Below are 27,469 nucleotides of genomic sequence, written 5' to 3' on the forward strand. Positions count from 1 at the left end.
TGGGCCTTTCTTCTGAGTATCCGTACCGTGATCTGCCTCTGGCAATGCCCCCAGTACTAACGTCATACATGTCGGTGTATGGATACAATGTAGGTACGCGGCATGTCTTAAGACATCTACGGAGTATGTGTAGCGGCTATTGGCCCACCTAGCAATACATAACACATCAAACAATTGGGCTCCTACGTCACGTGGTGATTTCTTGATCAATAGAAGCAGACAACCGTGTAGAGTACGGTAGATGTAGAGAATCTTGTAGCGGGCGGGCTAGGACTCGGGCATCAGGGCCGTACCCGTTCTGACAGAAGGGGGAATCCATACCTTGGGCGCAGGAAGAACGCAGGTAGTACAACATAAAGACCCAAACATGGTCACACCGAGTTGTCGCCCAATTTAGGTTCTGCTCTAGAGGGAGGACGACGTGTTGAAGAAGCGCTAGGAACCGCGGTCATTACAGCGAGGAGTCGAGAGGTGAGTATCTACTATCCGTACTCAGAACTCAGAGGTGAGGGCAGGGTCGGTGAGTAAGTCTGGTTTTAAAGCGGCGCGGTCGAGGTGAGCGATGAACTGGAAGCAGCCTTTCAGTATCCGTACTCCTTCGTACTCCTACTCCTGCTCTCACTCCGTATCCGTACTCTGCTTGTGCCGCCAATCCATGGCTCCACAGGCAGGGCAAGAAAGGACGCTTCAAGGACTCGTGGTCGGTAGCGTGGCTGGGCCGATGCGACCAGGAAGTCAACAGGGGCGTAGCACAAGGAAGCGGTGAACAAAAGTCGGGCTCTGGCTCTGCCTGCGCTGAGCGGTGCGGCGCCATCGCTTCACCGAATCCCATCAATCACCTCGATCAGTCATGCAACTGCCAACCACCAACAATCACCACCATGTGAACCACTGGCAGACCAGTACGGAGTAGTTGATCGGTGACTTGCTTCTGCCCACGCCTTCGCTTGTCCACCAGTCTTCGTCCCTCTGATCTCATGCTGCCTGCGTTGCGTTCCTTGTCACCTGCTACTTGCTACTGGCATTCCGACCATGAGACCGGCGACCAGCACGAGCAACCACCAAATATCTACGCTGTGACCGCCTGCAGCATCAACACTACTTCCACTGCATTTGCCACAGAATGGATGCCAACCAGACGCCAGCGCCCGGTTTCTGGAGCTATCTGATCAATCCTGACAAGAGTGCGACACCGCAGCTTGAACAACTCTGTCTAGGTATTGCGAAAATCATCGTGAGCAGGAGATCTGACATCTCAGTTGTGCCATCGACCGGGTCTGGCTAACATCCTAGCTAGTCAACACTCGAGCCTGCTGGGCCTGATCGCGAGCTCTCTCCCCCACGTCTGGCTGCATTCTACAAAGCAGTAGGCGGCAACTACGACTCCCTCTTCCTCAAGACCTCCGACCATGCTCTGTCTTTCATGTACCAGACGCTCGGATGCTTCCACAGCCTCCAACCCACCTCCAGCCCCTTTGAGACCCCGAGGATCCCGTGCTTGACTCCACGGGGCTTTGCTCGCTGGCAAACGATCCAAATTCTCCTCTGCCCGGAAGAAAACGTCGGGTTCATACAGAAAGCCGTGCAGGTATGGAACGTCCCCATGCCCAGCGGTGGTACCTTTCCGAATTACATTCCGAATCACGTTTTCCCGGACAAGCCAGACGAAGACATGGAAAGATGGCATCGAATGGTCACGGGCCAACTTAACCAGAAAAACTACATGCGGCGCATCAAGAACTCACCATATCAATCCCCACATCCGGAGATTTATGATCGACGTGACAGCTATTTCTCGAACGCCCATGTAGGTGGACCTTCGAAACTCTCTAAGAGCAGCTCGCGCGACGATCAGGACCATCTAGCAAACCTATATCACCGGCGAAGCAGCGTTCCAGACTTTCCATCTCCGCCTGGCGAGAGAGGGTCACATTGGGATCCGCGAAACGGCCCCGAGGCGCGGAAATCCAGAAGCCATTCCGCGCAGAGACCACCTGTTCAGCCGGGCCGTCAACGATCTCACACCGCTTCGGGTCCTCCGCCAGGTCCTGCACAGAAGGTCTCAAACACCAGCCCTGCTAGTGGAATCAGAGGTGGCGGTTCGACTGACCGGTCGAGGCGACGCTCTTCTGGATATAATCATCAATATCGCTCGCCAGCCCGCACCCCTTCGACGGTGGACGAAGACAGTGGCAGCGAGGCCAGCTCGGAAACCTCACAGAAGACCCGCCGCCCTCGCGCCTCCGACGAGGACCGCAAGATTCGCCATTCATCGATCTGGATACCGTCGTTTATGAAGTCGCACAAACGCCGGCATTCATCTGATGCAAGTTACCGTGCACCTGGACCTAGACCCCCGCAGCCGTTGCGGCCCGAGTACTACCCACCTCGTGCAATCAATCCATCATCACAGCCGCAACAGCCGCCCTATCGAAGTGGCGGTGCTCCTCAATGGCGTGACACAGCCTGGGATAGTGATCCAGTCAAATCCGCCCCCGGAACCCCGATCCAGCTCCAGGCACAACCGGACCCGCGTGCCCCGTCGATACGTTTTCCTGACCAGGCCAACCTTGAGCCATTGACGAGAGATGGCAGCAGTGGGAGTGGGACAGACCACAGGTCCCGCTTCTCAGACTATGAGCGAGGGAGTGCACAGAGACGGCAAGCCCGAGCCGTTCCTTCGAGGCCAGCAACCATGACTGGAGTGCACGGGAGAAAGTATCCCACCACCGAGCCTACGAACCCGCTCGACAGGCAGAGGAGTCATGCATCTAGCCGCGGTGGTGTGGCGACAATGGGTTGAGCAGCACGGTGTGGCAAATATTGACATAGTGTGAGAGTAACAATTGGTACACTCGCAATTGACTTCACATGCTCCTCGACTGGCAGAATATACATGGCCAAGATTTTGACGTACACATACAAGTGATGACACGACCTATGAAAGATGACATGAATGATGAGACAAGACGAGATGCAAACGACATAACACGCTGAAAAAAATCTTTTGGAGGTCCGGCGTTGCAGTTTGGGTTAGGAATTTTCTCTTCTCATACCATCACGGGCCAAAAGTGCCTCGCGGCACAGACAGAGAGTGGCATAGTCCTGGCAGGATCGAAGGACGCAAGTCTTTCTGCAGCTCTCTTGCCCTGGTTGGGCAGGTATCGGTGGATTTGATATGAGCTTGGTCCTACAACGACAGCAGCTCAATGTTCGTGGACCATTTGAGTGGTATTCGGTACTGCTTAGATATTTGTTTACGGTAGCGATTAGGATAACCAGAAAGCTCCTTCAAACTCGCTTGAACAAATGCTCTTGGAGTGTCTTGTCATAGGGATCTCTGTTCTATCGAAGGATCCGTACATCGAACTACGGCCACGGAGATACATCTTATTTCAGATACGCAGGCGTCCAGATATCCAGGTTGTCTATCCGTATGCCATAATTACAATTAGTGGGTTCAGTAGTGGGCGGTGGTGTCGACATGTCTTGGGTCGTGTTTTTACAGTGGTTACATTGTCTTTGATATTCCAAATACGGATCCAGCATCTCTCTCTTATCCGTACTCCGTACTTTGGATGGGATCGAAGGTGACGGTAGCATATGTTAATAGCGGAATATCGATATCAGTATCATGTTGCATGTTTCACCTGCTCGTCCTGGTCCTGATGGTTGGGTGGCTGTGTTGCTCAGGTCTGTTATTGTTATTCGGGTACTAGATCCTCATCCCTGGCTCTGGCTTTTCCAACATCGTGAGTAGGCCCTTGCTCATCTCAATGATCTCACACACTTCCAATATTGTAGTCCCTTCCTTGCTCATCCCAATCATCTCACACTTCCAGCCAGTCCAGGAAGCCTAGAAGCCTAGATTGGCCAAATCAAGAGCAGGTAGATACATTCAACACAACATCGAGAGGAGGCCCCTTCTTGATATTGACATTCAAATACGAGTAGATAGACCCTTCCATTCCACCCTATCCCATCCCGTCGCTCCACTCCCTTCCACTCCGGTTCGGCGCTCCTGAAATTTTCCCAATATTTTCTTCGTTATCCTGTCGATGCTACTGCTCACTCTGCCCTTGTTCCCTTCCTTGACACCGTCTGTCATTGTTCCCTTCGTAGACCCGGCGACGCTCAGAGAGGTGTTTTTTTCTTCTCTTCTTCAGAAAACGTAGTAACTCTGCCCCAAAGCCACCTCCTCCGCCGGCTCGGCCTTGCAGACCTGCCCGTCCGCCTCGACGACATAGCTCTCCGGGTCGACCTTCATCTTGGGCATGACATCATTATACTTCATGTCGCGTTTGGTGAGGTTGCGGCAGTTCTTGACGGGCTCGACCCGCTTCGAGAGGTTGTACGACGCAATGGTCCCCGAGGCGATCGACGCGGCTGACACAAAGGTGATGGATGTCGTCGGCACCAAGGGCGCGAACATGGGGCGCGAAATGATGGGCTGGATGGTCGGAATGGAGCCGTTGGCGTCGCCCTGTACAGTACACACTCGAGTTAGTGGGCGTCCTTTTGCTGGTCATAGATCACAAAAGGTGAAATCTCCGCGGGAAAAAAGCCAGGATCGGATGTCTTTCTCTGGGAATAGATCACACAAGATGAACCCTCCCCGGGAAAGAAAAGCCAGGATCCGATAGCTTTCTCTGGTTGGGAGACAGAAACGAACAACAACAACACCAAGACTTACCATCATGGCATAACTGATCATGCCGCTCTTAATCACCAAATTCGGCTTTGCGCCAAAGTTGCTCGGCTTCCATACAACCAAATCGGCCAACTTGCCGACCTCGACGCTTCCGAGGATGTGTGACATGCCCTGCGTGATGGCTGGGTTGATGGTATACTTGCTGACATAACGTTTGACGCGGAAGTTGTCGGCGCCCGTGCCTTCGTCTTCCTTGAGCGTGCCGCGCTGCTGCTTGTTCTTGTGCGCTGTGTTCCAGGTACGCAGGATGACCTCGCCGCAGCGGCCCATGGCCTGGCTGTCCGAGGACATCATGCTGATGGCGCCGAGATCGTGCAGCACGTCCTCGGCGGCAATGGTCTCGGCGCGGATGCGGGACTCGGCAAACGCCACGTCCTCCGGAATGTTCTTGGACAGATGGTGGCACACCATCAGCATGTCCAGGTGCTCGTCCAGGGTGTTGCGCGTGTAAGGACGCGTCGGATTCGTCGAGGATGGCAGCACATTCGGGTGCTCGACCACCGAGATGATGTCGGGAGCGTGGCCGCCGCCTGCACCTTCGGTGTGATACGTGTGGATGGTGCGGCCTTTGAAGGCCCCGATCGAGGATTCGACGAACCCCGACTCGTTGAGCGTGTCTGTGTGGATCAGGCATTGCACATCGTACTCGTCGCATACCGACAAGCAGGTGTCGATGGCCGCCGGCGTGGTGCCCCAGTCTTCGTGGAGCTTGAGCCCGCAGGCACCGGCTTCGCAGGACTCCCGCAGCGCCACGGGAGAGCTGTCGTTGCCTTTCCCCGTGATGCCGTAGTTGATGGGCAGCGAATCCACGGCTTGGAGCATCTGCTTCATGTGCGTTTTTCCCGGTGTGCACGTGGTGGCATTGGTGCCAGCCGACGGACCGACGCCGCCGCAGAGGTATGTAGTGATTCCCGCCGAGATGGATTCGTAGGCCTGCTGCGGGCAGATCAGATGGATGTGCGAATCAAATCCACCCGCCGTGACGATGTTGCCTTCGGCGGCGATCACGTCCGTGCCGCTGCCAACGACCAGGTTGGGGTGTACGCCATCCATGACGTCGGGGTTGCCAGCCTTGCCGATGGCTGAGATGACCCCGTGCTTGATGCCAATGTCTGCTTTGTAGATGCCTGACCAGTCGACGATCAGCGCGTTGGTGATGACCGTGTCCAGGACTTCCGAGTCTGGACGGCCCGATGCCTGGCCCATTCCTTCACGAAGCGTCTTGCCGCCGCCGAATTTGCATTCTTCTCCATAGACGGTCAGGTCGTTTTCGACCTTGATCCACAGATCCGTATTTCCTAGTTTCACCAGATCGCCGGTCGTGGGACCGAACATGCTTGCGTAGTCTGCCCTGGTCATGGACGCGACATCTAAATGAGCCAGATCGCCAGCTGGCTCGGGGACATGTGCGAACCCGGCCTTTTGAAGCTTCTCGACGATTTCATCGACGCGCGTCAGGTCGACCACCCCCGAGGCGACATTGTTTCCGCCGCGGATGATCTTGTTGCCTCCGATCTCAACAAGGTTGACTGTCTTCGTGTCTCCAGGCTCGAAACGCACCGAGGTTCCTGCTGGGATGTCCAGGCGGAATCCATATGCTTTCACTCGGTCGAACTCTAGTTGAGGATTGGTTTCAATGAAGTGATAATGAGATCCGATCTGTCCCCAAAAACGTGGTTAGCCAGGGGAAAACATCACAGTGAACAACCATGCAGATGGTACCTGGATCGGCCTGTCGCCTTTGCTGGCCACCTTCAACCTGATCCTCTTCCTGCCTTCATTCAACAAGATCCTGCCCTCTTTCACAGGCACGACAGCACCAGGCATCTTGTTGCCCTCGTACTCGCTCGGGTCCGGCAGAGGGAAGGCATCTTTGGAAGGCACCGGCAGGAAACTCCCGTAGAGGGCTTTGTCCAGATCGCCGTCATCCGAGCTGATTGGATGATGCACCGTCACGACGTACGTGCCGGTCTTGAATGTGCCTTCGACTTGGATTTCGGTCAAGGTTGAGACCACGGATGGTAGCACATGGCGGCGACCAAGCATCGTCTTTCCGATGGACATGAGGTCTGCCACAGAGTGGTTTCCATCGCGGATAAGCTGGTTCGAGGATTAGCGTACGGATCCAACTCAGCAGTGCCTTGACATCCTACCTCTTGCAAATTGTTGGCGACAAGTGCCTAGTTAGGTATGAAGGGATTAGTGAGTCGTTTGTTACAGCGGATAGGCGTCCATATCACATACGCAGGCTTCGGCATAATTCAACCTGACACCTCTCGCCAGCCTTCTCTGTGCTAGAAACCCCAGCTGCGAGGTTACAAGCTTATCGAGCTGTGCTGCATGGTCAATAGACTGTCTGCGTGTTGCCCACTCAAAGGAGAGAGTCTTCCTACCTCCTTGGGGACGAGAAGCATGGTGAAGTCTTGTCTGACCTGGATCTGAAGTTCGAACCCAGCCTCATTCCTCGGGGAGGGTTGATTCAAAGTAAGGATATGTACCGGCACACTCGCCAGCTGTTTATCTTTTTATCTGTCCCCAGCCCATACTATTATACTATTCGCTTATCAAACACGGGCGGGCAGTGAGTGGGTGCGGGGCAAAGGAAGACGCCGTAATAGCGGGCGGGCATGAGGAGCGTCCAAGGTATTGTCGCAGTGCATCAACACCAACTCCCAGAGCTGATTCGGCCGGAGTTGGAGGGGTAACTGCGAGAAGCAGCAGTATGTGTACGAGCATGCAATTACTACCTACGAGGCCTGGTTCTACTCTGTACAAAGTTCATGACCCGAGCATGCAGGGAGATGCCTCTGTCAGCGATTCCCGACGCTTTGAAGGTACATTAATGTAGATGCAGAGGAGAACAGGCCAAATTCAAGACCAAACCCTTCCATTTCATAGTACGCATTGGTGTCCAGGACACGCATCTCTCAGGACTAATACCAACTGGACCGGCAATCCGCGTTGATTCCTCTCAAAAATGGAATACCCCACGAGAACGCCTTCATTATGAACATGACAAACAAGAATCCCGATGAATGATTGTCCTTTGCAAAGTCCATGCCTTAGCCGAGACTGTATTGAACGTATTCATACTCGAAGCCAGACCACCTTTGACCTATTGTGCAACCTAGCTGCGACCCCTTACCTCTTAGCCTTTCTCGTCTTCTCGCTCTTAGCTGACGAGGCTGGAGCTACCGGGGCCTCCTTCTCCTTCTTACTCTTCTTGGTCTTCTTCTCTGGCGACTTGATCTCAGGCTTGGCCGGGGTGGGCTTGCTGGGAGTGGCATCCTTGGTCTTGCGGCGCTTAGACTTTGGTGGGCTAGGTTCCTTGACGGGTTCGGGGGACGGCTCTGGAGACGACTCGGCAGCAACAGGCTCCTCCTCCGTCTCTCCTTCTGCATCGAGACCGATGTGTTCTGGGGCCTTGCCTATATCGACGAGACGAGTAGCCTCTTCATCACTAGGGACCGGCTGTCCAGCCTTGTATGCTGCCATCTTGACACGATAGGCGGCCAAATTCTTCTGGTACTTGTCATCCCACACCTATGAATGGTCAGTAAGAAAGGCCAAATAGATCGAGGTGAGAAACGTACACTCTTCTCAGCAGGGCTCATCTCGGTCCATCTGCGAGTACCCTCGTCGGCGACTTCTTTTGGCTTAGCCTGGTCCCCCAACTCTTTGGCAATGGTGGCACGAGCACTTTGCATGTACAGAAAGTACGGGGTGAGAGCACGCTTTGGTGCATTCGGGTCATGGGGTGTCCTCTTGCGTTTCTTCTTCCCATCGGTTTCCGGTTCTGGTGCAGCCGGGGCAGCTTCGGCAGGTCGTGCAGCCAGAAGGCCAGAGTCGGTCAGGATGCTGGTAAGGTTGGCATCGATTGGGTTAAGGCCATGTTTGCCCGGTGTGAGCACCGTATTGGCATGCTGGATGTAGGCACGGGATAGGTCCTGAACTGAGGACTGGAGGGTCGCGAGGGCGACGATGACCTGGTCGTAAGAGTGAGCTATTGCTTCTGCATCATTTTGGGTATCCAACATGGTGTGGGCAAGACGTGTGAGATCAAGAGTGAGGATGCAGATGGCAACCAGGCTCGCTTCGTTACATTGTTTGATGAACTGAGCAAGATGTACGGGCAACCCTGCGTTCAGAGGGTGGGAAGGCATGTTTGGGCTCAGTAGTCATGGACGTGGAAGATGACGCGTTCTGTTGACGATAATGGGAGTGGGCTGCGGAGGGGGAATATTTTGATCATCGATGCGCAGGGCAGAGCCTCATCGCGGGGGTGGCAGTTGGGCATGGCAGATACGCGTGGAAGTTGAAGCAATAATCAAGGCATAGGGTCGAGAGAAGATCTTAGACATACCGAATCGCGGGTGCGTTGAAAGTCGGCGATGTTGACCTGAGTGGTCGCCGACTCGGGGTCGACAGTCTTCTTCGCCATTGCAGAATCGAGGCTGAGGACGCGGAGTCAGGTTGTCTCTATTAACCAGAGTTGGCGCGTGTACGAGTGGGTGATGTTTTGGTGGTGGTGAGGCCGGCTTTACCTGAGAGGTGCCTAGAGGGTGGAGGCTTAAGTTGGATGAGGGTGTGGGCGCGGCAATGGGAAGCTACCTGCGCTTGAGGAAGGAAATATCTTTGGGCGGAAGAGGCGGGAGTGGAAGAAGCAGAAGAGCAGATTTGGGGGGGGGGCTCGGTATAAGTGGGCGAGCGGGTGCCGGACGGGTGCTCCTAGATCAACCCGGAGCTTCAGGGCTAAAGTGCAGCTGCAGGATCTGATCAGACAGGCAACACCCCCCTCCCCTCCCAGGCTCTCTCACCTATTTCCACCCTCGCTGTGCTGCCTGGGCTGCCGCCTGTAACAGTGGTTTTTCGCTGCAGGCTCCACTGTAACTGCCGCGCTAGGGACGCCCATTAGATTTTAATTGGACTGCCCTCCTGCACACTTCCGGCTCTATTTGCCTGGGTTCCAAGCCCCCATCCCTCTACAGGGCCCCAAGCAATCACCGTCCTCCTCCCACTCCAGGCCTTGTTTACCAGACCGGCGCACAACCCTGCTCTTCTGCAGGCTAGCCCCGACCTAGGCTCTTTTTTTGTGCTTGAGGCGCGGAGCTCTGCCTGCCCTCAGCTGCCGAACGGGGGCCAGGATGGTGTGCACCCCAGGTATCCTGGAGCCAGTCAACGGCAGAGTTGACCTCTTCTGGGCCAGAACATGGCCTAATGTGTAGAGCATGCGCTTTCCCACCTACCTGAGGTCTGGCGGTCTGACAAGTGTACGAGACACAGTGCTAATCGCTAAATCATGCAGCCGTCAGGCATATTCAGTTTGTCAGAGGTACAGTACACACAGAGGACTTACTCTGCCCGTCAAGACAATTATCCTCCCGAATGGTGCGCCCCCAGCTACTATAAGCAGAAAGGAAATTACATACAATCTGAGGCTCGCCCGCGGGCGTCCGTCAGAAGAGGGGCTTCTTGCGCCCGTGGGCGCCAAAAGAAGGTCTAATCGGTGATGAGCACCTCTCAAAAACAGGCGGGAAGCTCGACCAAAGGGCTCCTGAAGCTAAGGAGGCATGCCCGATGATCAGTCAGACCACCCACGCACCCAAACCACCTGCTCGATAAGCAGCGCCCCACGACGCTGCTGCTGCATAAGCGCCTCTGGGAGGCGGCCCGCCTAACTCACATACGGTAACTAGCACTTTCTGTGTGTCAGACTGCCTTGAGTTCGATGGGTACTGGTGATGGTGACCTGGGCGGCTGGGCCTGCACGGGATAACCTGTCGATGTGGCGGGCGGCTCTACGGGACAAACCCGGCCTCGTCACTAGGAGTTGTTGAGGCCTGAGAAGCTTAGCTGCAGGCTGTCGTCGCGGCACTGCCCTTGAAACACTCCCCTCCCTGCGTTCCTTTGCGGCTCTATTCCGTCCAGCAACTGCCGCCCCCCCTGTTATTTTCATGGCTAGTTTTGCTTTGTTGGAGGGGAGCAGCAGTGCTCCCTTGACGATCAGGCATAATGCACTGTACAACTCCCTCTCAGGGTGCAATAGGGGCATCCCCTAATTATTAGAGGGCATACTGAATATCTCTACTTTTTCAACAGTATAGGTACTTTTCCTGTCCCCTGTCGATTCGTGAGCGCCAGTCTTGTTCTTCTCGCCGGCTATAGTACTGTAAGCTTGAGCCTCCTAAGCACTTTCAGTTTTTCTAGCCACTATAGGGACGCCTATTATTTAGGACTCGCTATTTTATCCTCGCTCCCTTCTCCCTTAAGACCATGCCCAACATCTAATTACTTACTGTTTAGCCCTTAGCCCCCCCGCTCCTCCTAACATGTCCCCGGTCATATCAACGCCTATAGATGAAGCTTCAGCCCTTAACAGTGCTACAGGGCAAATGACCACTTGTCTAGGCGCTAGGTACCTACCTACCTAGGTACCTAGGTACTGAAGGTGCCTGCTCACTCACTCTTCGCCCGCCTAGAAATTCTAGAAAGTATATACATTTTCGGCTTCCCAAAGTCCTTCCCAGCGCCTCCGAGGGTCACCACCCAAGCTCCTGGGCCTTAAGGCGCGTCTAGTATTTTCATTATCAACGCCCAACTACTAATACCTCGGTACCTACAGTAAGTCACTATGCCACATACAAATCCACTCCTATACGAATCCTATCCCTTCGCACATACCTAGCCGTCTGAACGAACAGCGGCAGACGGATTCACACAAATGGATCAAATCCCATCTTATCTCATAACCTCTGTTCGACAAGCTCTGAAGGCATCAAAGATTAACAACAATTCAATACCCTATACTTCGGTTGCACGTTCCGGGACGACCAGCCTTAAAACGCTCCCAACGACCAGCCTCAAAACGCTCCCAACGACCAGCCTCAAACCCCTCCCAACGCCTATAGCTAGGTAGCTAGGTACTGTACGTGGTAGGGTACATACGGCAGGCAGCCAAAGAGCCTAAGCCTTCTCTTGACCTCCTAGGAATTCACACCTATTGGTGTGTGTATACGTAAGGTATACACCGACTACGAGGGAGGGTAGGTTCAGCATTCCACAAGTCTACAGATACTAAAGTCTATAGTGGTTGCTGAAGAAGCCGCTCTAGTATCCTGTATGTACATAGCCTTATCGGACCGAGAGTTGCAGTGTCTTTCCGGATACCTGTCTTGTAGAGACGCTTCTAGGGATTATCATTGTCATAATAATAGATCGCCGTGGATTTGACGCCCACCCTACTGGGGTACAGCTAAACCTTCGGGCGGCTCAACAGCCTTAGGCTTAGGAGGCCCTACTGTACAGTAAGTCCGTCACGGAAAGCTCCTTAGGCTGACAAGGCTGTCCGGGGGCCTTGGCCTTAAGACTTAAGCAGTCAAGGTGGTACAGCTATGATTTTGTATCCGTACTCCGTACACCGTGCTATTGTTTGCACATTAGGTACCTAGGTCCTACGGATCTATGGATATCAGGATCAAGCATCCCTTTCCTCGGTTGAGCGTCGCTTCAATCCTAATGCAGCAGCCCTCTACTCGCCACCAAGACCAGTAGTATTAGTGATCTTTCCAAGGCTAGAACAGAGGCAGATCGTGCCATAGAAGCAACAAACTCAATACTGTATATGCTCCTACGGCGACACTACCCTATCAGAGGAAATTAGTTGAGTCTTGATGTTTCGAATATAATGTCTATTTTCTCTGGCTTATCAGAGTCAGATCTAGCTCTCTTCTCTTTGCACAGCTAAGATGTACAGGGGTACAAAACTTCCAAAGCGCTCTGCTTTTCTCTAGATACTTGATCCGAAATGCAAGAGAGGCGGATCGTTCTAGGTCTCGTGTAGTTGTACAAAGACAGAAATGCGGGCCCGCAGCTCTTGAGATTCCTTTTCAGCTTCATCTTGGGCAGGAAGTGCGGACTCTGCATGTGTCTTGAGGTCTGATGATCTAGAATTTGTACACCTGATCCTTGGTGTAGCCCAACTCTTTGAGAATGCCGCTCAGCTCACCCTGGTCTTGTGGGCTGGTCTTGTTGCCGCTGATGGCCTTGTACAGACCCGGAGGGCCACAGACGAAGATCTTGATGTTGCTGCTCTTCGGGTCCGGAACGATTGTCTTCAAGAGTTCCTTGGAGATGAACCCTTTGCCGTACGGCCAGCTAGACGGGGGTTGGTCCAAGACGTAGAAGGCGCGGAATCGCTGAGGGAACTCCTTCTCAATATCCTCCAGCTCTTTCTTAAGCAGGATATCCTCCTCCGTGATGTTGCCGTAGACCAGAGACACCTTGGTCTTATCCTCGGGGTTTTTGAAGATCGCCCGGATCAACTGATACATGGGCGTGATACCTGTGCCACCGGCGATCAGGGTGATGTGTTCATGCTTGTTCGGCGACCAGGGATATTTCGGGATCGGGCCCTTGAAGGAGAGCCTCTGGCCAGGGACCATCGAGTCCAAGTGGCTCGACAACGCTCCGTTCGGGTAGACTTTGACCAGCAGCTCGAGGTAACCTTTGACATCTACTCTTACGTCAGTTATCTGCTGCCATAAGATGTGGCTGTTGGAAGCATTACCTTCATCGTTGATCGGCGTGTACGGCCGAATGACCGGTTTGTCAGCATTCGGCGGTTGGTATTTCGTGATGACGGCAGCTGTTTCGTGCCACTGGGTTAGACAATGTTCTTCGACTGCAGTTTCACCTTCCGACGGTAGTCCGCAACTCACAAGCAACGCTCAGCCCGGAGACCTGGTCCTGTTCGGGCAGTTCAAACTTGAATCTCTTGGTGTTGTGGTTGTACAGGATGACCTCGGCGAGTTTGAGGTCGACGAATCCCTGGTCCCCTCCAGTGAAGGCCTTGGACGTCTCCCCGACTTTCTGGGCTCCGTACTTCGCGTCATCGGACGGCTTGGGAGCGTCGGCTGAGACCTTGTTGTTGCCCAGCAGAGTGTAGCCGGCAATGCCTGCGCCGACGGCTGCGGCGCCGACAATCCAAGGCGTGGAGGAGGATTTGTTAGGTGCTTCGGTTGAATAGCTCCGGATGCTCTATACACAGAGGAGAGATCAGTATATTGGCGCTGGATGAGCGAAGCAATGGCGAAAGAATGGAGGGCCGCCCGCCATGGAGTGACTCGCAAGGCTAACCAGGTCGGACAGGGAATAGCTAGGGTGTAGCATACCTGGCGAAGAGGTCCTGCAGACCTCAACATTGATCGGGCAAACATCTTGACGGAGTGTGTCGAGGGTGCGATCGGAGAGATTGGGGAGAGAGGACGGAGACAATTGCCCTGAGGTGTGAGATGGCGTAGGTCAGGTAGGTAAGGTATTTAATTCGCGGCGATGGCGTCAGTTGGTGTTTCGGTCGAAGCTCCAGCAGCGCCCGAGAACGTCAATGGAGCTCGACGATCTACATAGGAAAACTCGTACTACGACGTACTACAGCCACGGACCTGCTCCGCGCTGACGTCGGTGCCATTGGCATCTAACACCCAGCCTGATTTGACCGCAAGCAGTGCTGGAGTGTTGGACAAGGCTTCTCATTACGGGTGGTCGTGGGCTCGCTCTTCCTCCTCAGCCCATTCAGTCAGTTGTATCTCTTGATTATACTGGCACCTAGGTGTACCTATACCTATACGGATTATTCCATACTATAACTCGATTTCTTCTTCCTCGTGCCCACGACGCCCAACACTTCTCAGGCACAGATCGTCCCATTGACTGCTGTCGTTTCTAAGTAGACAGTGCCTTGCAGCTTGATACGCCTCCATTCTCGCGTACCTTCTCAATTGCTCTTGATCACCAGGGGCCTCGCCGCAATCAGAACCCTGCGACGGCGAATCATTAGATGACTTCATTGCCGACTTCCTGACAGGTATGACCAATCGCTCTCCGGGGATGCTGTCAAACATCGAAAGAGACTCGCAGTCATCATCCGAGCCATCATCCAAGGTGATTTGTATCCTGCCACCATCGCTGTCCTCAGACGCTTCCACTTGAGCATGACCGACTATGTCTCCGCTCGAAGAGAGACTCCCCTTCGTTGTGTTGACTCCTGGTCCATCAATGTTTGTTTGAGAACTTTCATCGACTGCCACTTGCTGGTGGTCCTCCTGAGTTTCGGTCTCTTGAGTTTCTTCATCTCCTCGTTTTCTTTTTCGACCTCTAATCGAACTTAAGCTTTCCCGTTCTCTCCATTCCTCCACTTGCTGTCTAGTCTCCTCATCGTAGTAGAACGTCTTTTCCACACAGAGATCACCAAAAAGAGCCTCCATGCTGAGATCTTCACACCAAGATTCCAGATCCACTGTACAAGGACAGATATCTTTCGGTCTGAACACTCCAATGAGGTGGCGCAGTTCATGATAAGAGGAATGACGAGAGTACGGAAAATGGATGGTATCGCCAGCATCTCTTTGTCTACCCCGAGGCACTGACTGTCCTCTCGAAGCATGCATAGATGGGTGGAACTTAGACAGGAGTGCTAAAAAATCTCTCAGGGTCAAGGGTTTCTCGCCTGAGTGTAAGTCTTCAACCCCCTCCAATGTCATGCTGAAGCGTTGGAGTCTGTGGGCTCTTGTGACTTCGTCCTTGAGCATAGTAGTCACTGCTTCATCGTCCGTAAGCTCGGCGCAAGTTGCAGCAAGCTGCTGGATTGATGTCAAGTCGTCTAGTCTCAAGTCGGAAGATTGGTAAAGATCGCCTCCTCCTCCGCCTGCCCCGATCTCTCTAAGTTCGGTTCCGTCTTCGAGTCTAGATATGATGGGTGTAATCCACTTAATATTCTTCAATCCTTTGATGCTCGAATGGCATTTTGTCCCAGGCTCGCAACTGTGGATCCTGACATTACTCTCAGCAGTCAGGCAACCTGAAAGTTTGTGGTTTCCCACTGTAAACCCTGTAAGAGATGCGCCTTCGTTGTGGTATGAGTCTCCTCCGACTTCGTCGCCAGGTCGGAATATTCGAAACTGGTAGTCATCCACGTGGATTCGAGACTTGCACAAATTGGACAAGGCAATCCAGACGTCTTCGTAGCCCAAAGTCCATGCTCTGAAGTAAAAGATCGTGTCCGCAGGGCATTGGCGAACCTTTTCAAGAAGCTCTTTTAACCCTTCTGCTTTCGTGGGGAACTCCCTATATGGCTCATCATGGGATGCGAATGTAGTATCAAGATATATGCAATCAAGCGTTTTCAGCCCGCAAGCATATGGCAATATTACGGGGTTTTGCACAATCGAATTCACCCACCATGGTTCAGCCCTGATATCACCTGTATAGACTATCGCCTTTCCGTCCCCTTCTATCAAGAACATAACAGCTCCTGGGCAATGATTGGCATCCAGCAAGGTGACTCTGATTGTAGATTTTGGGCCCAATTCAAGCTCGGTACTTGCGTGAAGGGGGAGCGGTCGCAACACCGTCTTCAGGTGACGATAATGTTGCTTACGAGACTCAAGTATACCCTTCGCAAAGTTGATGCGATGTGGATATTTCTCTAGCTTGAGGAGGATTCGCCGCGTCGTGGCTGAGCAGTAGACGAACGGCATCTTGACCGATTCCAAGCCCAGTAAATGGTCACTATGGACATGACTGAGGAAGTACGCTGCCGGAGGAGGTTTGCCCGGATGCGTGCGAAAAAAGTCAATCCTAATATTGGGAAACTCCTTGACAATTCCGTTGAAGGTCGACATGATGCCAGGTGTCGAGCTACGCCCGCAGAGGGGACTGTATTGTTTTTGCACGAATCTGCGTTGGCTCACAAGGCTGGAAGACTTGCCCCCATCTACCTTCGTTCAAGGAAAGGTGTCCCCAATGCGGGAGCGGCGACTGGGGAAGTGCAGCCAGTCCCGAGGCCTAAGCCACCGACAGAAGCTGCTTGGACTAGCCAACAAAGGCCACGACTTGCAGGGACGGTTCAGGGGACTTATATGGGGACGTCGGATCGGAACTGCTGGCAGAGAGGATTGGCAGAAGGCGGGCCAGCGCAGAGTTTGGGTGCATTGGCCGGCTATTCACGATTTGTCCATCCATTGATTGGCTTTCGTAGATGGGTCGCGAAAGGCCATGCACAACCGCCTGGGCCACTTGACCAGACGAAGGGATTGTATGGTTGAGAATGCAAAGTCTGCCGGATGCCAATTGTTGTTGCTGATGTGGCCCGCTTGATTTGGAAGAGGGGGAAATCAAGGGAAGGCAAATACAAAAGCAAGATAAGAGGCGATTGAAAGACTTTCGACCTCTTCCGCCCCGATCAGCATATAACTCTCTCTTTCAAACCTTTCGTGCTTGCTTCTGTGTCCGTCCCACTTGACGCTCGATTCGGGGGATAGACTCTCAGTTTGGGTGTCAAAAGCTAAATCAGTGGCCGGCGGCGCAGTCAGTACCTGAGCTAAAACAGCATCCCTGCGCTGCGGCCGCCAGACTTCAATTCAATACTACGGTGATCGAGCTCGCTCGAATTCAGACTACGGCTCGCCTATCCATAAAGTTGCTAAGCCGTCACTGCCGGTGCCTTCAGATCCATCTAGCTCACCTCGAACCGCCCTCTCCTTCTCGTTCCTCGGGCTGCGTACTCTTCCTGCTCCATGCCTCCTTCCCCTGCGCCCAACCCGTCCTGAATGCTTTGAGGGCCAGACACTCGAAGAGCCATTGACTTATTAGATCCCCAAACCCACCGTCTCTCCACGACGACCTGCTCATCGCCTCGTTTCCTTCCTGCACCCCCCGACCAGAACTACCACAGAAGGGGCTGAACCCTAGGTACAACCGACAAGTTAGGAGCCAAGACATCATGCGGAAGCCCTGCATTGCAGATCTGATATACCAGAAAACATTCCCTAAACCAAAACAATCGGATCCAGCCTCTTTCTATATTCATGTGCACCGCCATATTGTAGGAGAAATCCGGGCGGAGGTCCAGACGTTCTATGGGGCGATCGATACGTTGGAAGCGCAATATCCCGGGCTCGACTACACCTACCCTCCGCATCGTCGTCGTCTGTCCCGATATACATGGCATAGAAGGCTCTTCCGTGTGTTTGACGAGCTTGGACTGACCAATGGAGAGATCTTGAGCCTTTGCAAATGGGAGGGTACGCGAGCGGCCAAGGAGAGATACGAAGAGGAGGCAGAAACAGAAGTCAGGACAACCACCGGCAATGATGTCGTGGCAATACCCGTAGGGTCTGGGCCAAGAGCGGTATTTGAGGATTTGTCGAGGTCAGATTCTGATGACCAATCTGAGACGGTTGCTGCAGAAGCAGAGCAAGAAGACTCTGACCCGTTCAAGGTCGGACAGCAACTTGTAGACAGCCGCTCACCAGATCCAGCGAACGAGATTTTTGAGGTCCTGCGTGATGTTATGCTCTCACGGCTACAAGGGGAGTCATTAGCGACCAACCAAGCCTTGGAACAATGGCTCAAAGAGGCGCTAGAAAGGCATGAAATGGACATGGAATCCGCCATGAGGGTTATCCAAAGCCTGGAAACTGGACATACAAGAACGAGTATGGAGGACAACACAAATGAACCGGTCCATTCTGAACAAGAACAAGCACCTCCCCAACCGCCTACATTTATCGGCCCGCCAGTTCAGACATCTAGTATCTATGATGAACAAATTATGAACGACCACTCGGTACAAACCAACAGTACACGACTGGCCTCAGACTCAGGCACTATGGATTTATATTTTCCACGGACACGGCCGGAAATTGCAAGATAGGCAGACCATGCAAGACGATCACAGAGCAAGACATTATCGCTTCAGGCCTTTGTCACGGTTGGGCGCTCTGAGGAGTTCTGGAGACATGGGATGCCGAGGTTTGGCATCTGGATCCTTTTTGTTTTTTAAATAAAAGCATGACTATTTGCTTCGTTTGAGTTCTGGATGGCATGGAGCACGGCATACTTTACTAGCAAGGCGTTGATGGGGTCTGGGAGGCGACATACAAGCAGGGCAAAGGCATATTTTGCGGACACCGACACGTGCAATTTGATATTGGCTGCTGATGGATGGAACTGCGCTGGACCGGTCAGAAAGGAAAGACTAACACACATTCTGACGAGCACAGTCTGCTAGTCTGATTCGCCTTTCCGATGCAGGAGAGCATCAAGTACATCCAGCCAGAGAAACAGGCTATTTTGATTTTGATTTTTTTGATTTTTTTGATTTCTCGGAAAATCTTCTCACCCCTTCTTGTTCTTGCTAGACATAGACAGTACCACCCCCCCTGTGTTTTCCCTCCCGCTCCCGCTCGATCAAATGCGTCCTCTCCGGCCTTAGTGTAGCCCAGCGCATTAATTCTCTCCTTCTTTCAGTGAGGGTCTTCAGCCGGCCGTATTCTTCTTCACCACGCCGCGCGCAAACTCCCCAAAGGTCAGTCCTGTCTCGGCATCGACCAGCTCGTGAAGATTCGGCTGTGTGAAGACGGCCAAAGTGTTTCTAGCAATCTTGCTCTTGATCCTGCTCTGGCTCTTGCTCGGGTCCACGCCTTTGACGAAATGCGGCACCGCCTTGAACTGGCCCCGCGTGATCAACTCCAGAGCCTCGCCGGTCTGGAAGGCCAGGCAGTCGCGCGGGATACTTACTTTGCAGATCTGCCCTGTGCGGGAGAGGACGTAGAGTCCCGAGGAGGGGTCGGGGGATGAAGGGAGCTCTGTGAGAGGAGATGGTTGAGCCAGGTCTGCTGTTCGTTCTGGTTCTTCTTCTGCTGCTGCTTCGACATTTGGTTCTTCTTCTTCTGCTGCTTCTTGCGACACCGAGCCCGCTGCCACCGCCCCTTCATCGACAAACATGGCCGACGTCAAGCCCGTCAAGCACCCGTGGTCCAAGTGCGTGGTACACCATGTATCAGCGATCTCGTCGTTGCCTTCCCCTTCTTCCGCAGCGGGTTCAGCAAGACCAGCCTCGACATCGTTGTTGTTGTTGTTCTTGATCCTGTTGTTGTTGCTGCTGCTGCTGCTGTTGTTGTTGCTGTTGTTGCTGCTGTTGGTATTGTTAGGCCGCTGCTCCGGTTCATTTATTTTTGTCCGTGTAATAGGTTCATGATTCCGATTCCGATCTTCCGTCCCATTCTGATCACTAGAGTCAATCGGGAAATAATGTAACAGTCGAGCTTTGGTGGTCGTGCTCCCGCGCACAACTCTCTCCAGATATCCGTCCTGGTAGCCCGGGATGGCCTGGGCGGCGGCGAACCGATCACACGCCCGCGCCACCAGCACGGCCGTGTCGATGATGAGCGTGATCAGGGCTTCGACGTCGGCCTGGAAACGAGGCAGGTCGCTTTCTTCCGGCCACATGTTGGGCGAAGTATACTCTTCGAAGCCTGGAGGAGAAGAGAGTTGGCCGGTGGTGGGCTGGTTCTGGTTCTGGTTCTTGTCCTGGTTCTGGTCCTGGTTCTTATTGCGATCCTGATAAAACGCACAATTGACATAATAACTCCCCTTGGCCGTGTCGACCACCCCGGGCCTCAGCGTCTCCACGCCATGCGACCAGCCGACCAAATACTTCGCGGCCGGATTCGTCAACTGCTGCAGTTTCTCCCGCGGCAGTGCCGCCAGCCGCGACGCGTCCGAAAGCACTTTGCTGCGCAGCCGCGCAAACTCGCCCGGCAGGTCCGTGACTACGAGGATCCCCAGGCTGTCCGGGCCGAACGCTGCCAGAAGCGTCGAGAAGGGGACGGTGTCGCGGCGCAGGTCATGAAGGGAGACCGTAATGGGCGACGCGTGGGTGAATTTGGGTGGTGGTGGTGGTGCCATTTGATTTCCGTTTCTGTTTCTGTTTCCGTCGGTCGTAGCAATAGCAGTATCCGTACGGAGTGCTCCGTACAGAGTCCAGTGAACAGCAGTATCCGTACGGAGCACAGAGTCCAGTCAACAGCAATATAGGTAGGGAGGTCCCCAGTATAGGGAAGAGGGGGAATTAGATAGCCAGGAGGACCAATCTCTAGAGGTGGAGGTACAGATACAATAGATACAAAGTACTCGTACGCCGTACAGGACTCAGGAATGACACAGGTGTGATACAGAACGGTTAGAAAATGGGTTTGCTTTTTCGCCTGGCTGCCGTGTCCTTGTCACCTCCAATAGTCAAGCCCAGCTGTCACTGCGTGCAGAGGTGGAATGAATGAATAAATGAACGAATAAATACTGCGTGCATGGCTCATAGTTGAATTCATTTTCGCAGAAGGCCGAATGCAACGTTGCCTGCCCTGGTTATCAGAGTGTCACCACTCGCCACTCACCACTCACTCCACAACGCTTTAGCCACCGTTTCCCCTTATCAAAGAGAGGGGATGGCCTCAGCCCAGGCCTACGTACTCCGTATAGTATCTGTACATAACTACATACCTACATAAATACTCTGCGGAGAAGCAGTCGCATCGCAGTTCGTCGGCCTCGTCCGACCCTCCTGATATACTTGATATACTAGTAGTAGACAAGAGGCTGCCGCTGGTGCAGTAGTTGTGGATTATCGGGGCTACCCGCCCTGGTATGGCCAACTACCAGTCTTTTCCCATCAGATGTCCGTCCGTGTTCCTCACGACTCCAAGAAAAACAACACCCCTATGCCCCCGTTGATGGTCGCTAGGAAATTCTCTCCTCAATACCCTTCGATCCCGGGGAAGTGAATCAACGGTCTTGCCACGGACATGAGTTGGGTCTTCTATCCCCTCAATCCAAATGCTTCGAGGAGTTTGGGAAGGTATGGAGTCCCGAATCCAGTGACTGCATCCCAACCTGGAGCGGCAGGAAAGCCTGTGGTGTTGCATCCTGCTGAACTACCGTTCGTCACATCTGTGAATAGCCTGTGTCCGTGAGAATAGAGCCAGGGATTGATGAAGCCCATCGGGGGTCGGCCCTCAGCGATCAAGGCATCGTTCAACAGACTAAAAACAGAGGCGCAGATGGGTGAAGATCCAGATGTACCGACATCACGCGCAGTAGTGCCGTTCCAGATCGCGGAGAATATTTGTCCGATGCATGAGACGTCGGGATAAGCACGGCCTGGGACAAGCAAAGAAGGAACGTTAGCCTGCCCATCTATTTGTTGAGTACCTACCTGGGTGTAAGTTTGACAAAGCTTACCTGATTTGTTGTAGAACCCGTCGTAGAGTCCACCAAGGCTTTCGGCGTAGCTGTCCACCACCTTGGCTTGATATGCAGGTTGGTCGAAATAGTTGCTGAAACCGGCTCCACTGGCGAAATACGTCGAGTCCGCAGACTCCGGGTAGTTTCTGGTGCCGCCTACAGTCGTCACATAAGGGCAGTCCTGTGGGAACGCCGGGATGAACATATACGTCGAGTTGTCCACGTTGGAGTAACATGTGCCGTCCTGACCCACGCCGGAGTCGCCGCTGGCGAAGAACAAGCTGACGCCTCGGGCCCCAAGTTGGGCGAACTGGTTGCAGACCGCTTGGGCATAGGATCGACTGACTGTCTGCTCGTCATCCCCATATGAAGTGGAGATCACTTGTGGGATATCCTCGTCCGGTAAGCCGGTCATGTAAGTCGCCCAGACCAGATATGGTTCGTTGCTGTTGTCGCTTTCCAGAAGGTCGGGCGTAAAGGTAGGGTTACGGCCGCCTGTATGGTATGCGACCAAAGGGGTAGGATACCCTATGCCAATCATGTATTCGGCATCCAGGTTTGCTTCTTGATCAAGTCCCTCAGCCGCGACATTTGTGCCGTTGTCAAGCAAGCCGCCTGCAATAGAAATGGCCTCGAATTCATATGCATACGCTTCCGCCTCCGGTCGATACTTGCTTAAAAATATGCTGATGTCGGAACGATTGCTCGCCTCGTCCAGATAGTTTATATGGGCCATCTTGTTCTTTCCAGCAGCTTTGACCTCGTAATTTACCGTGCCATATAATGTCCTCAGGCAGTCCGGAGTGACCGCATCGAAATTGCACACGGTTTCCACTGTGGCATTGGACAGTACGGGGAGAAACTCGGGCGGAGTCCAATCATCAGCGACTTTCAAGACGTGAGAATAGCGTCTCTCAACCTCGTGTCGTTTCTGTTGTCGCTGGAGTCTGGCCCATGAGTTGGTAGGCTGGATGGTACTGATGTGCTCATGAACGTAGAGAGGAAGCGAATACCCTTCTGTACGAACCAGAACAGCTCCGTCGTGGTGCTTGTAGACCGAGTACTCGGTATCCAGCATTTCTTCCACCGCAGAGACGGGTAACGTCACGGAGATCCAATCCTTGGCCGGACTGTATCTCAGCTTGTCTACGTCAACTCCATGGCCTTGCAGCCATTCATGGACGGCAACAGAGGCCTCTTCTGGGGGCTTGATTAACTCATGGACTTCCTCAGCCGACAAATGTTGCCCGTGTCGGGCGTGGAATGGGTCAGACACTGTTACTGTCGATTAGTGCTATTTGAGGATGCCCCTTCATATCGTGGATCGTACCTTCATACAAATGCCGTTCAAGCTCACTGAAGCGACCCTGGGATAGTCCAATCGTGAGATGGATCAAATGAGTGCTTGGGGCACGCCCTTGTTTCATCCAGCCTCGTGGGGCCGGGTGATAGTCTTTGACAGACAGATCCGACAGGCGGATGATTGGTCCAGCCGCAACGAGGGAAGCTTGGAAGCAGCTCAACAGAGACAGAGCAGTTGTAAGCATGGCGCAGGGTTGGAGCATGATCTTGACACTGGAGCAGAGACTAACAGGAACCAGGGAACGCTTGTATTGGGAAGATGACACCGGGCACTCTCACCTCTAATATTCGAACTCGACACTACTAGCAGCCATGTGTATTCTTCGTTCTCTTGAGCCAGCTGACCCGAGCACTTCTGACCTACTTGCACTGGTGGACGAAACTCCGCTCTTTGCCGGGTGCTGAACCATTGTCTCAGGCATGCGCGAAGATGGTCTGGGGGTAATGATGGAGAGGAGGCTCCTGAGGCGCCGTGCGTACGCCATAGAATTATTGAAGCTGGCTTCTAGTAGTAGTCCGCTGCTCGGTTGAGGAAGAGAGAGGTACTAGTGGGCGCCGAAGACGCTGGTGTGCCAGGTGGTCTGGAGGAGAAGGGAAGCTCGGTACTGCAGGCGATCGGTGCTGCGGATGGGCAGCCTGGACGGTAGAAATCTGGAGTAGTACAGTACAATAATAGTCTGTACCGTAATTACTGCAGACTAATCCGTGGTGCTAGGCCGGTGTAGGCGTTAAGCTAACAAAAGGCATGTGAGTGAGTGCGATCTGAGCAGAGGATGGCCTGTAAGTTGTTTCTAACGTGTACGGAGTACATGTAGGGCTTAGAGGCCGTAGTATGGTAACATCAGGTAGGTAGGTCATATGTACAGTCATAAATACATAGCTTCGCTCTCGAACTTCGGTCGCTCCTAAGGCTCTCCTTGACATACGCTTATATGCGTACGTGAATTAATAGCAGATTGATTGGTTTATTGCTGGAATAGATGCCTTTGACCACTATTACAATTTGCTAAAACGCGATAGTGTCTGGGAGAATCGGACGATGAAGATGTTGTGGCCACCAACCTGTTCGGTATTATGGATATCCTTAGATTCTAAAATGTCATGTCTCGAGATCTACACGCGTGTCTCTCTTCGCTCTGTTTAGTCTCGCCCTGTTTAGTCTCGCCCTGTTTAGTCAAGCCTTGCCCCGTCCTAACTTGTACTCCTCTCGACCGTCACCCTGGCCCTGAGAACCCGATGTATCTTCGTGTTTTCGCGCCGGCATTCTCAAAGACTGGCCTTGCCCTGACTCTCAAACGGTAAGACTACCACTGCTAGGCCCGCGGCAATGAACAGCGCGCCGCTGGTATATACCGGCGCGGTGGTTTTCAGGTTGGCAAACATGGCGATGATAGGGGCCATGATGCCAAACACTCGGTTGGCAGTGGCGGTGAGGGCGTTCCCCGTGCCGCGGTCCTTGGTGAAGAAGCATTCCGGTGTGTAGCCGTAGAGCACAGCGTACATGATGTTGGAGGTGAAGCTGAAGGCGCAGTTCCAGCCGAGCAAGGAGTTCGAGGTCGTGGCGGTGGTGGAGCAGTACAAAAAGACACCAGTCAGGATGGTCGACACACACAAGGAGCCGCGGCGGCCGAAACGGCGGATTTCCACCATCGCGCCGCCCAGCAGAGCGCCAGGGATCCCTAGCACCGCGATAATAACTTGGTTGCGGTAGGTGATGTACGTGCTGCCGTCCCCGAATTGCGCGCCTTTGATTGCTTGAAGGTACGGGATGAAAGCGTTGTAGAGGGCTGCACAAAAGCAAGTGAGACTGGGATCAGTACACTGGGGATAGGAAGACGAAGATCAAACAAGGATAGGAATGTCACGTACGATATCCCAGTCCAATGAACGCCCATACGACCATGATCAGCGATGTGCTCAAGGCCAGTTTCTTGGTTGCAAACAGCGCTCGGACATGCGTGAGGTTGATCTTCTCCAGGCGGCGCTTCAGCTGTGCCGCGGCGCTGGTCTGTTGATGGCCAGCAACACCTCCCTCGGCGAGTATCTCACAGGCCTTGAGGTCCTCGATGGTCAAGGACGACGTCTTGCCATTTCGGCGTGCCACCTCATGCACGATGCGCACAGCCTCGTCGTCGCGGCCTTTGCCCATGTGGAACTTGGGGCTCTCGTAGATGGTGAAGAGCACAAAGCGGATGAAGAACATAATCATGGCAATGCCGCCCATCGTGATCAGGAAGTACCGCCAGCCCATGTTCTTGGAGCGCGTGCAGGTCTCTCCTTCCTGACATGTCAAGTTGCCCAGCAAGGGCCAGGCGATGAGTGTGGCGACGAGTTGAGCAAAGGCCCAGTCGACGGACAGGACAGTAAGCAAATATTGATGACTCCCAGGCAAGAACTCAAGAAAGATGGCCGAATCAACGGGTAGGTTGCCCCCGACTCCAAAGGACCATAGCGCAGCGAAACACCCGATGCCCGCAAAGTTGGGGGAGCTGGCGGCGATCAGGCCGAACACACTGGTCACGCCCAGGGTCAAATTGAATGCCCATCGACGGCCGAAAATGTCGCATCCAAAGCCCCAGAAGATGGCACCGGCAAGAAGGCCAATGTTTTGGCTCAGCGTCAGCAGCGGAGGCCGCGAGGGATTGAATTCGTTGGCGACAGGGGTGAAGATCAAAGAGGTCACAATCGGCCACAAGTTGTCGCTCGCCCAGCCAAAGCCGACCACAATAAACAGCTGCCACTGATACCATCCCATGCCGATGTCCTGGATCGCGCGGTTTAGCACTCTGGCTTTGGCCTCGTACACCGGGTCCGTCGACCCCTTCGGGATGGCGCTGTCGTCATCGTATCCCACGGCGACTTCGCTGCCCAGGCGATTGCGGTAGTCATTCAAGTTGTCCTTTCGATCAATCACTTGCTTGTCATCCGCCATGGTGCGAGCTCGAGAAGGGTGCCCGTCGGAGTGATGGAAGATCGAAAACCGAACGAGGGGAGAAGAACAGGTGCGGTGGAGTTGACCCAAGCAGAGTTGGACAAAGGTATATATGTAACCGCACCCATGCTTGACAACCGGGTGGTACTCGTACAGTCACATACGTAGACATACGTAGTGTGCAGATCGAGGTCTATTCGAGGCCCTAGCCGATCGAAGTTGCTTTTTGCTTTTCCCGTGGAGAGTCGAGAGAATTGACTGGCAAGATATTGCACCATCGCGCCAGGCCTAAGGCCCCCCGGCTGCGCGACAGGGTTGGACAACACGATTGGTGATGGCACCTAGATGGTGCGTTGGACGGTACGTGCATCAGGCTGGGGGTGGAGGTTGCAGATCACTGTCTCGGGTGTCTTTGGGCGTGTGGCGGGGGCCAAGGAGGCGATGGCATCCCGCACTCCATGTTTGATCGCTTACCTTCTCCAGATGCAGTCAAAGCTGGTAGAGCCTAGCAGTACGTACTCCGTAATGGTTGCAAGGCGCAGCTGTGTGATGTAACAGCAACAGCAAAGCCCACAACGACATGTGAAGACGCCCCTTAGCCCCTAAGCCTACCCCCCAAGGGCCCTTAGGCTCATCGAGGGACACTATCGATATTCTGCACCGGATCACCACTGCTGTTCCTTGGAACTCTTGGAACTCTGGTAATGCCATCAACCTTGTCTCCCAACGCCATTTCGACTGCGGACAAGTGCGTCGCTGCTCATCTCTGGTGGGCGCGGCGGACGTTGGCAAAATCCGCCTACTGACTGGCATGCAGGCAAACTCCTGTCTAGGATCGGACCTCGACAGAACATCCCATCTCGTTAATCGCTGATCTAGTGCCCGGTTCCTCAGCTGTTGGTGTCCAAACACATCAGGGCAGATGCGTGATATCCCTGCTCTGGCGAGACGTCTGAGATTCTGTGACAATGGCCATGTCGTTGCAAAATGAAACCCCCTTTCGTACCTAGGTCGGCGGGATATGTCGTCTTCGTATTTGCCAAACAAATTGCATCATGTTTTAGTTGCAAGTATTGCCTCTCTACAATATCTCCCTACTCTCGAGGTTTTACGAGCACAAAATGGAAAAACAGAGCTGCAGCAGCGCAACTAGACTTTTCGACATTTTCTCTCTCTTCTTCCACGGTTTCGAGGTGTTTTGCTGACTGAAGGGATCCACGACGCTAGACGTGGGAACGTAGGTACGCAAGTGCAAGTGCGTAGCTTGAGTGATGGAAATATTGGCCATGTGGCATGCAATATGTGAAATCAGCTTGAGTTTTCGACCTTGGCATAGACCGCGGCTTGTCGTGAGGACGACCCTTTGATCATTGTCATTGTCTGCC

The 27,469-nt window shown here is 53.6% G+C and overlaps 9 protein-coding genes across 9 annotated transcripts; 2 read left to right on the forward strand and 7 right to left on the reverse strand.

Annotated features, from left to right (window-relative positions):
• Positions 1–1,123: 1,123 nt before the first annotated feature.
• Positions 1,124–2,803, forward strand: A1O3_02899 (uncharacterized protein; the record flags this gene model as incomplete). Its single annotated transcript, XM_007733039.1, has 2 exons — positions 1,124–1,234; positions 1,298–2,803. The coding sequence occupies 2 exons, from the start codon at positions 1,124–1,126 to the stop codon at positions 2,801–2,803; spliced, it is 1,617 nt and encodes a 538-aa protein (XP_007731229.1).
• Positions 2,804–4,162: 1,359 nt separating this feature from the next.
• Positions 4,163–7,125, reverse strand: A1O3_02900 (urease; the record flags this gene model as incomplete). The annotated part of the gene is made up of 6 exons (XM_007733040.1): positions 4,163–4,483; positions 4,694–6,370; positions 6,434–6,811; positions 6,865–6,891; positions 6,956–7,042; positions 7,105–7,125. 6 exons carry the CDS (start codon positions 7,123–7,125, stop codon positions 4,163–4,165), a joined length of 2,511 nt encoding a protein of 836 aa, XP_007731230.1.
• Positions 7,126–7,852: 727 nt separating this feature from the next.
• A1O3_02901 (uncharacterized protein) lies at positions 7,853–8,748 on the reverse strand (the record flags this gene model as incomplete). Its single annotated transcript, XM_007733041.1, has 2 exons — positions 7,853–8,254; positions 8,305–8,748. 2 exons carry the CDS (start codon positions 8,746–8,748, stop codon positions 7,853–7,855), a joined length of 846 nt encoding a protein of 281 aa, XP_007731231.1.
• A 3,906-nt stretch (positions 8,749–12,654) lies between these two features.
• A1O3_02902 (cytochrome-b5 reductase) lies at positions 12,655–13,926 on the reverse strand (the record flags this gene model as incomplete). The annotated part of the gene is made up of 4 exons (XM_007733042.1): positions 12,655–13,226; positions 13,278–13,355; positions 13,429–13,747; positions 13,882–13,926. The coding sequence occupies 4 exons, from the start codon at positions 13,924–13,926 to the stop codon at positions 12,655–12,657; spliced, it is 1,014 nt and encodes a 337-aa protein (XP_007731232.1).
• Positions 13,927–14,349: 423 nt separating this feature from the next.
• On the reverse strand, positions 14,350–16,389 carry A1O3_02903 (uncharacterized protein; the record flags this gene model as incomplete). The annotated part of the gene is made up of 1 exon (XM_007733043.1): positions 14,350–16,389. One exon carries the CDS (start codon positions 16,387–16,389, stop codon positions 14,350–14,352), a length of 2,040 nt encoding a protein of 679 aa, XP_007731233.1.
• A 1,100-nt stretch (positions 16,390–17,489) lies between these two features.
• A1O3_02904 (uncharacterized protein) lies at positions 17,490–18,422 on the forward strand (the record flags this gene model as incomplete). Its single annotated transcript, XM_007733044.1, has 1 exon — positions 17,490–18,422. The coding sequence occupies one exon, from the start codon at positions 17,490–17,492 to the stop codon at positions 18,420–18,422; it is 933 nt and encodes a 310-aa protein (XP_007731234.1).
• Positions 18,423–19,027: 605 nt separating this feature from the next.
• A1O3_02905 (uncharacterized protein) lies at positions 19,028–20,458 on the reverse strand (the record flags this gene model as incomplete). The annotated part of the gene is made up of 1 exon (XM_007733045.1): positions 19,028–20,458. One exon carries the CDS (start codon positions 20,456–20,458, stop codon positions 19,028–19,030), a length of 1,431 nt encoding a protein of 476 aa, XP_007731235.1.
• A 907-nt stretch (positions 20,459–21,365) lies between these two features.
• A1O3_02906 (uncharacterized protein) lies at positions 21,366–23,337 on the reverse strand (the record flags this gene model as incomplete). Its single annotated transcript, XM_007733046.1, has 3 exons — positions 21,366–21,706; positions 21,788–23,065; positions 23,121–23,337. 3 exons carry the CDS (start codon positions 23,335–23,337, stop codon positions 21,366–21,368), a joined length of 1,836 nt encoding a protein of 611 aa, XP_007731236.1.
• Positions 23,338–24,418: 1,081 nt separating this feature from the next.
• Positions 24,419–26,084, reverse strand: A1O3_02907 (MFS transporter, metabolite:H+ symporter; the record flags this gene model as incomplete). The annotated part of the gene is made up of 2 exons (XM_007733047.1): positions 24,419–24,939; positions 25,022–26,084. The coding sequence occupies 2 exons, from the start codon at positions 26,082–26,084 to the stop codon at positions 24,419–24,421; spliced, it is 1,584 nt and encodes a 527-aa protein (XP_007731237.1).
• Positions 26,085–27,469: the final 1,385 nt, after the last annotated feature.

Source organism: Capronia epimyces (assembly GCF_000585565.1).
Source record: "Capronia epimyces CBS 606.96 chromosome Unknown aczIQ-supercont1.2, whole genome shotgun sequence".
In the NCBI taxonomy this organism is placed as follows: domain Eukaryota; kingdom Fungi; phylum Ascomycota; class Eurotiomycetes; order Chaetothyriales; family Herpotrichiellaceae; genus Capronia; species Capronia epimyces.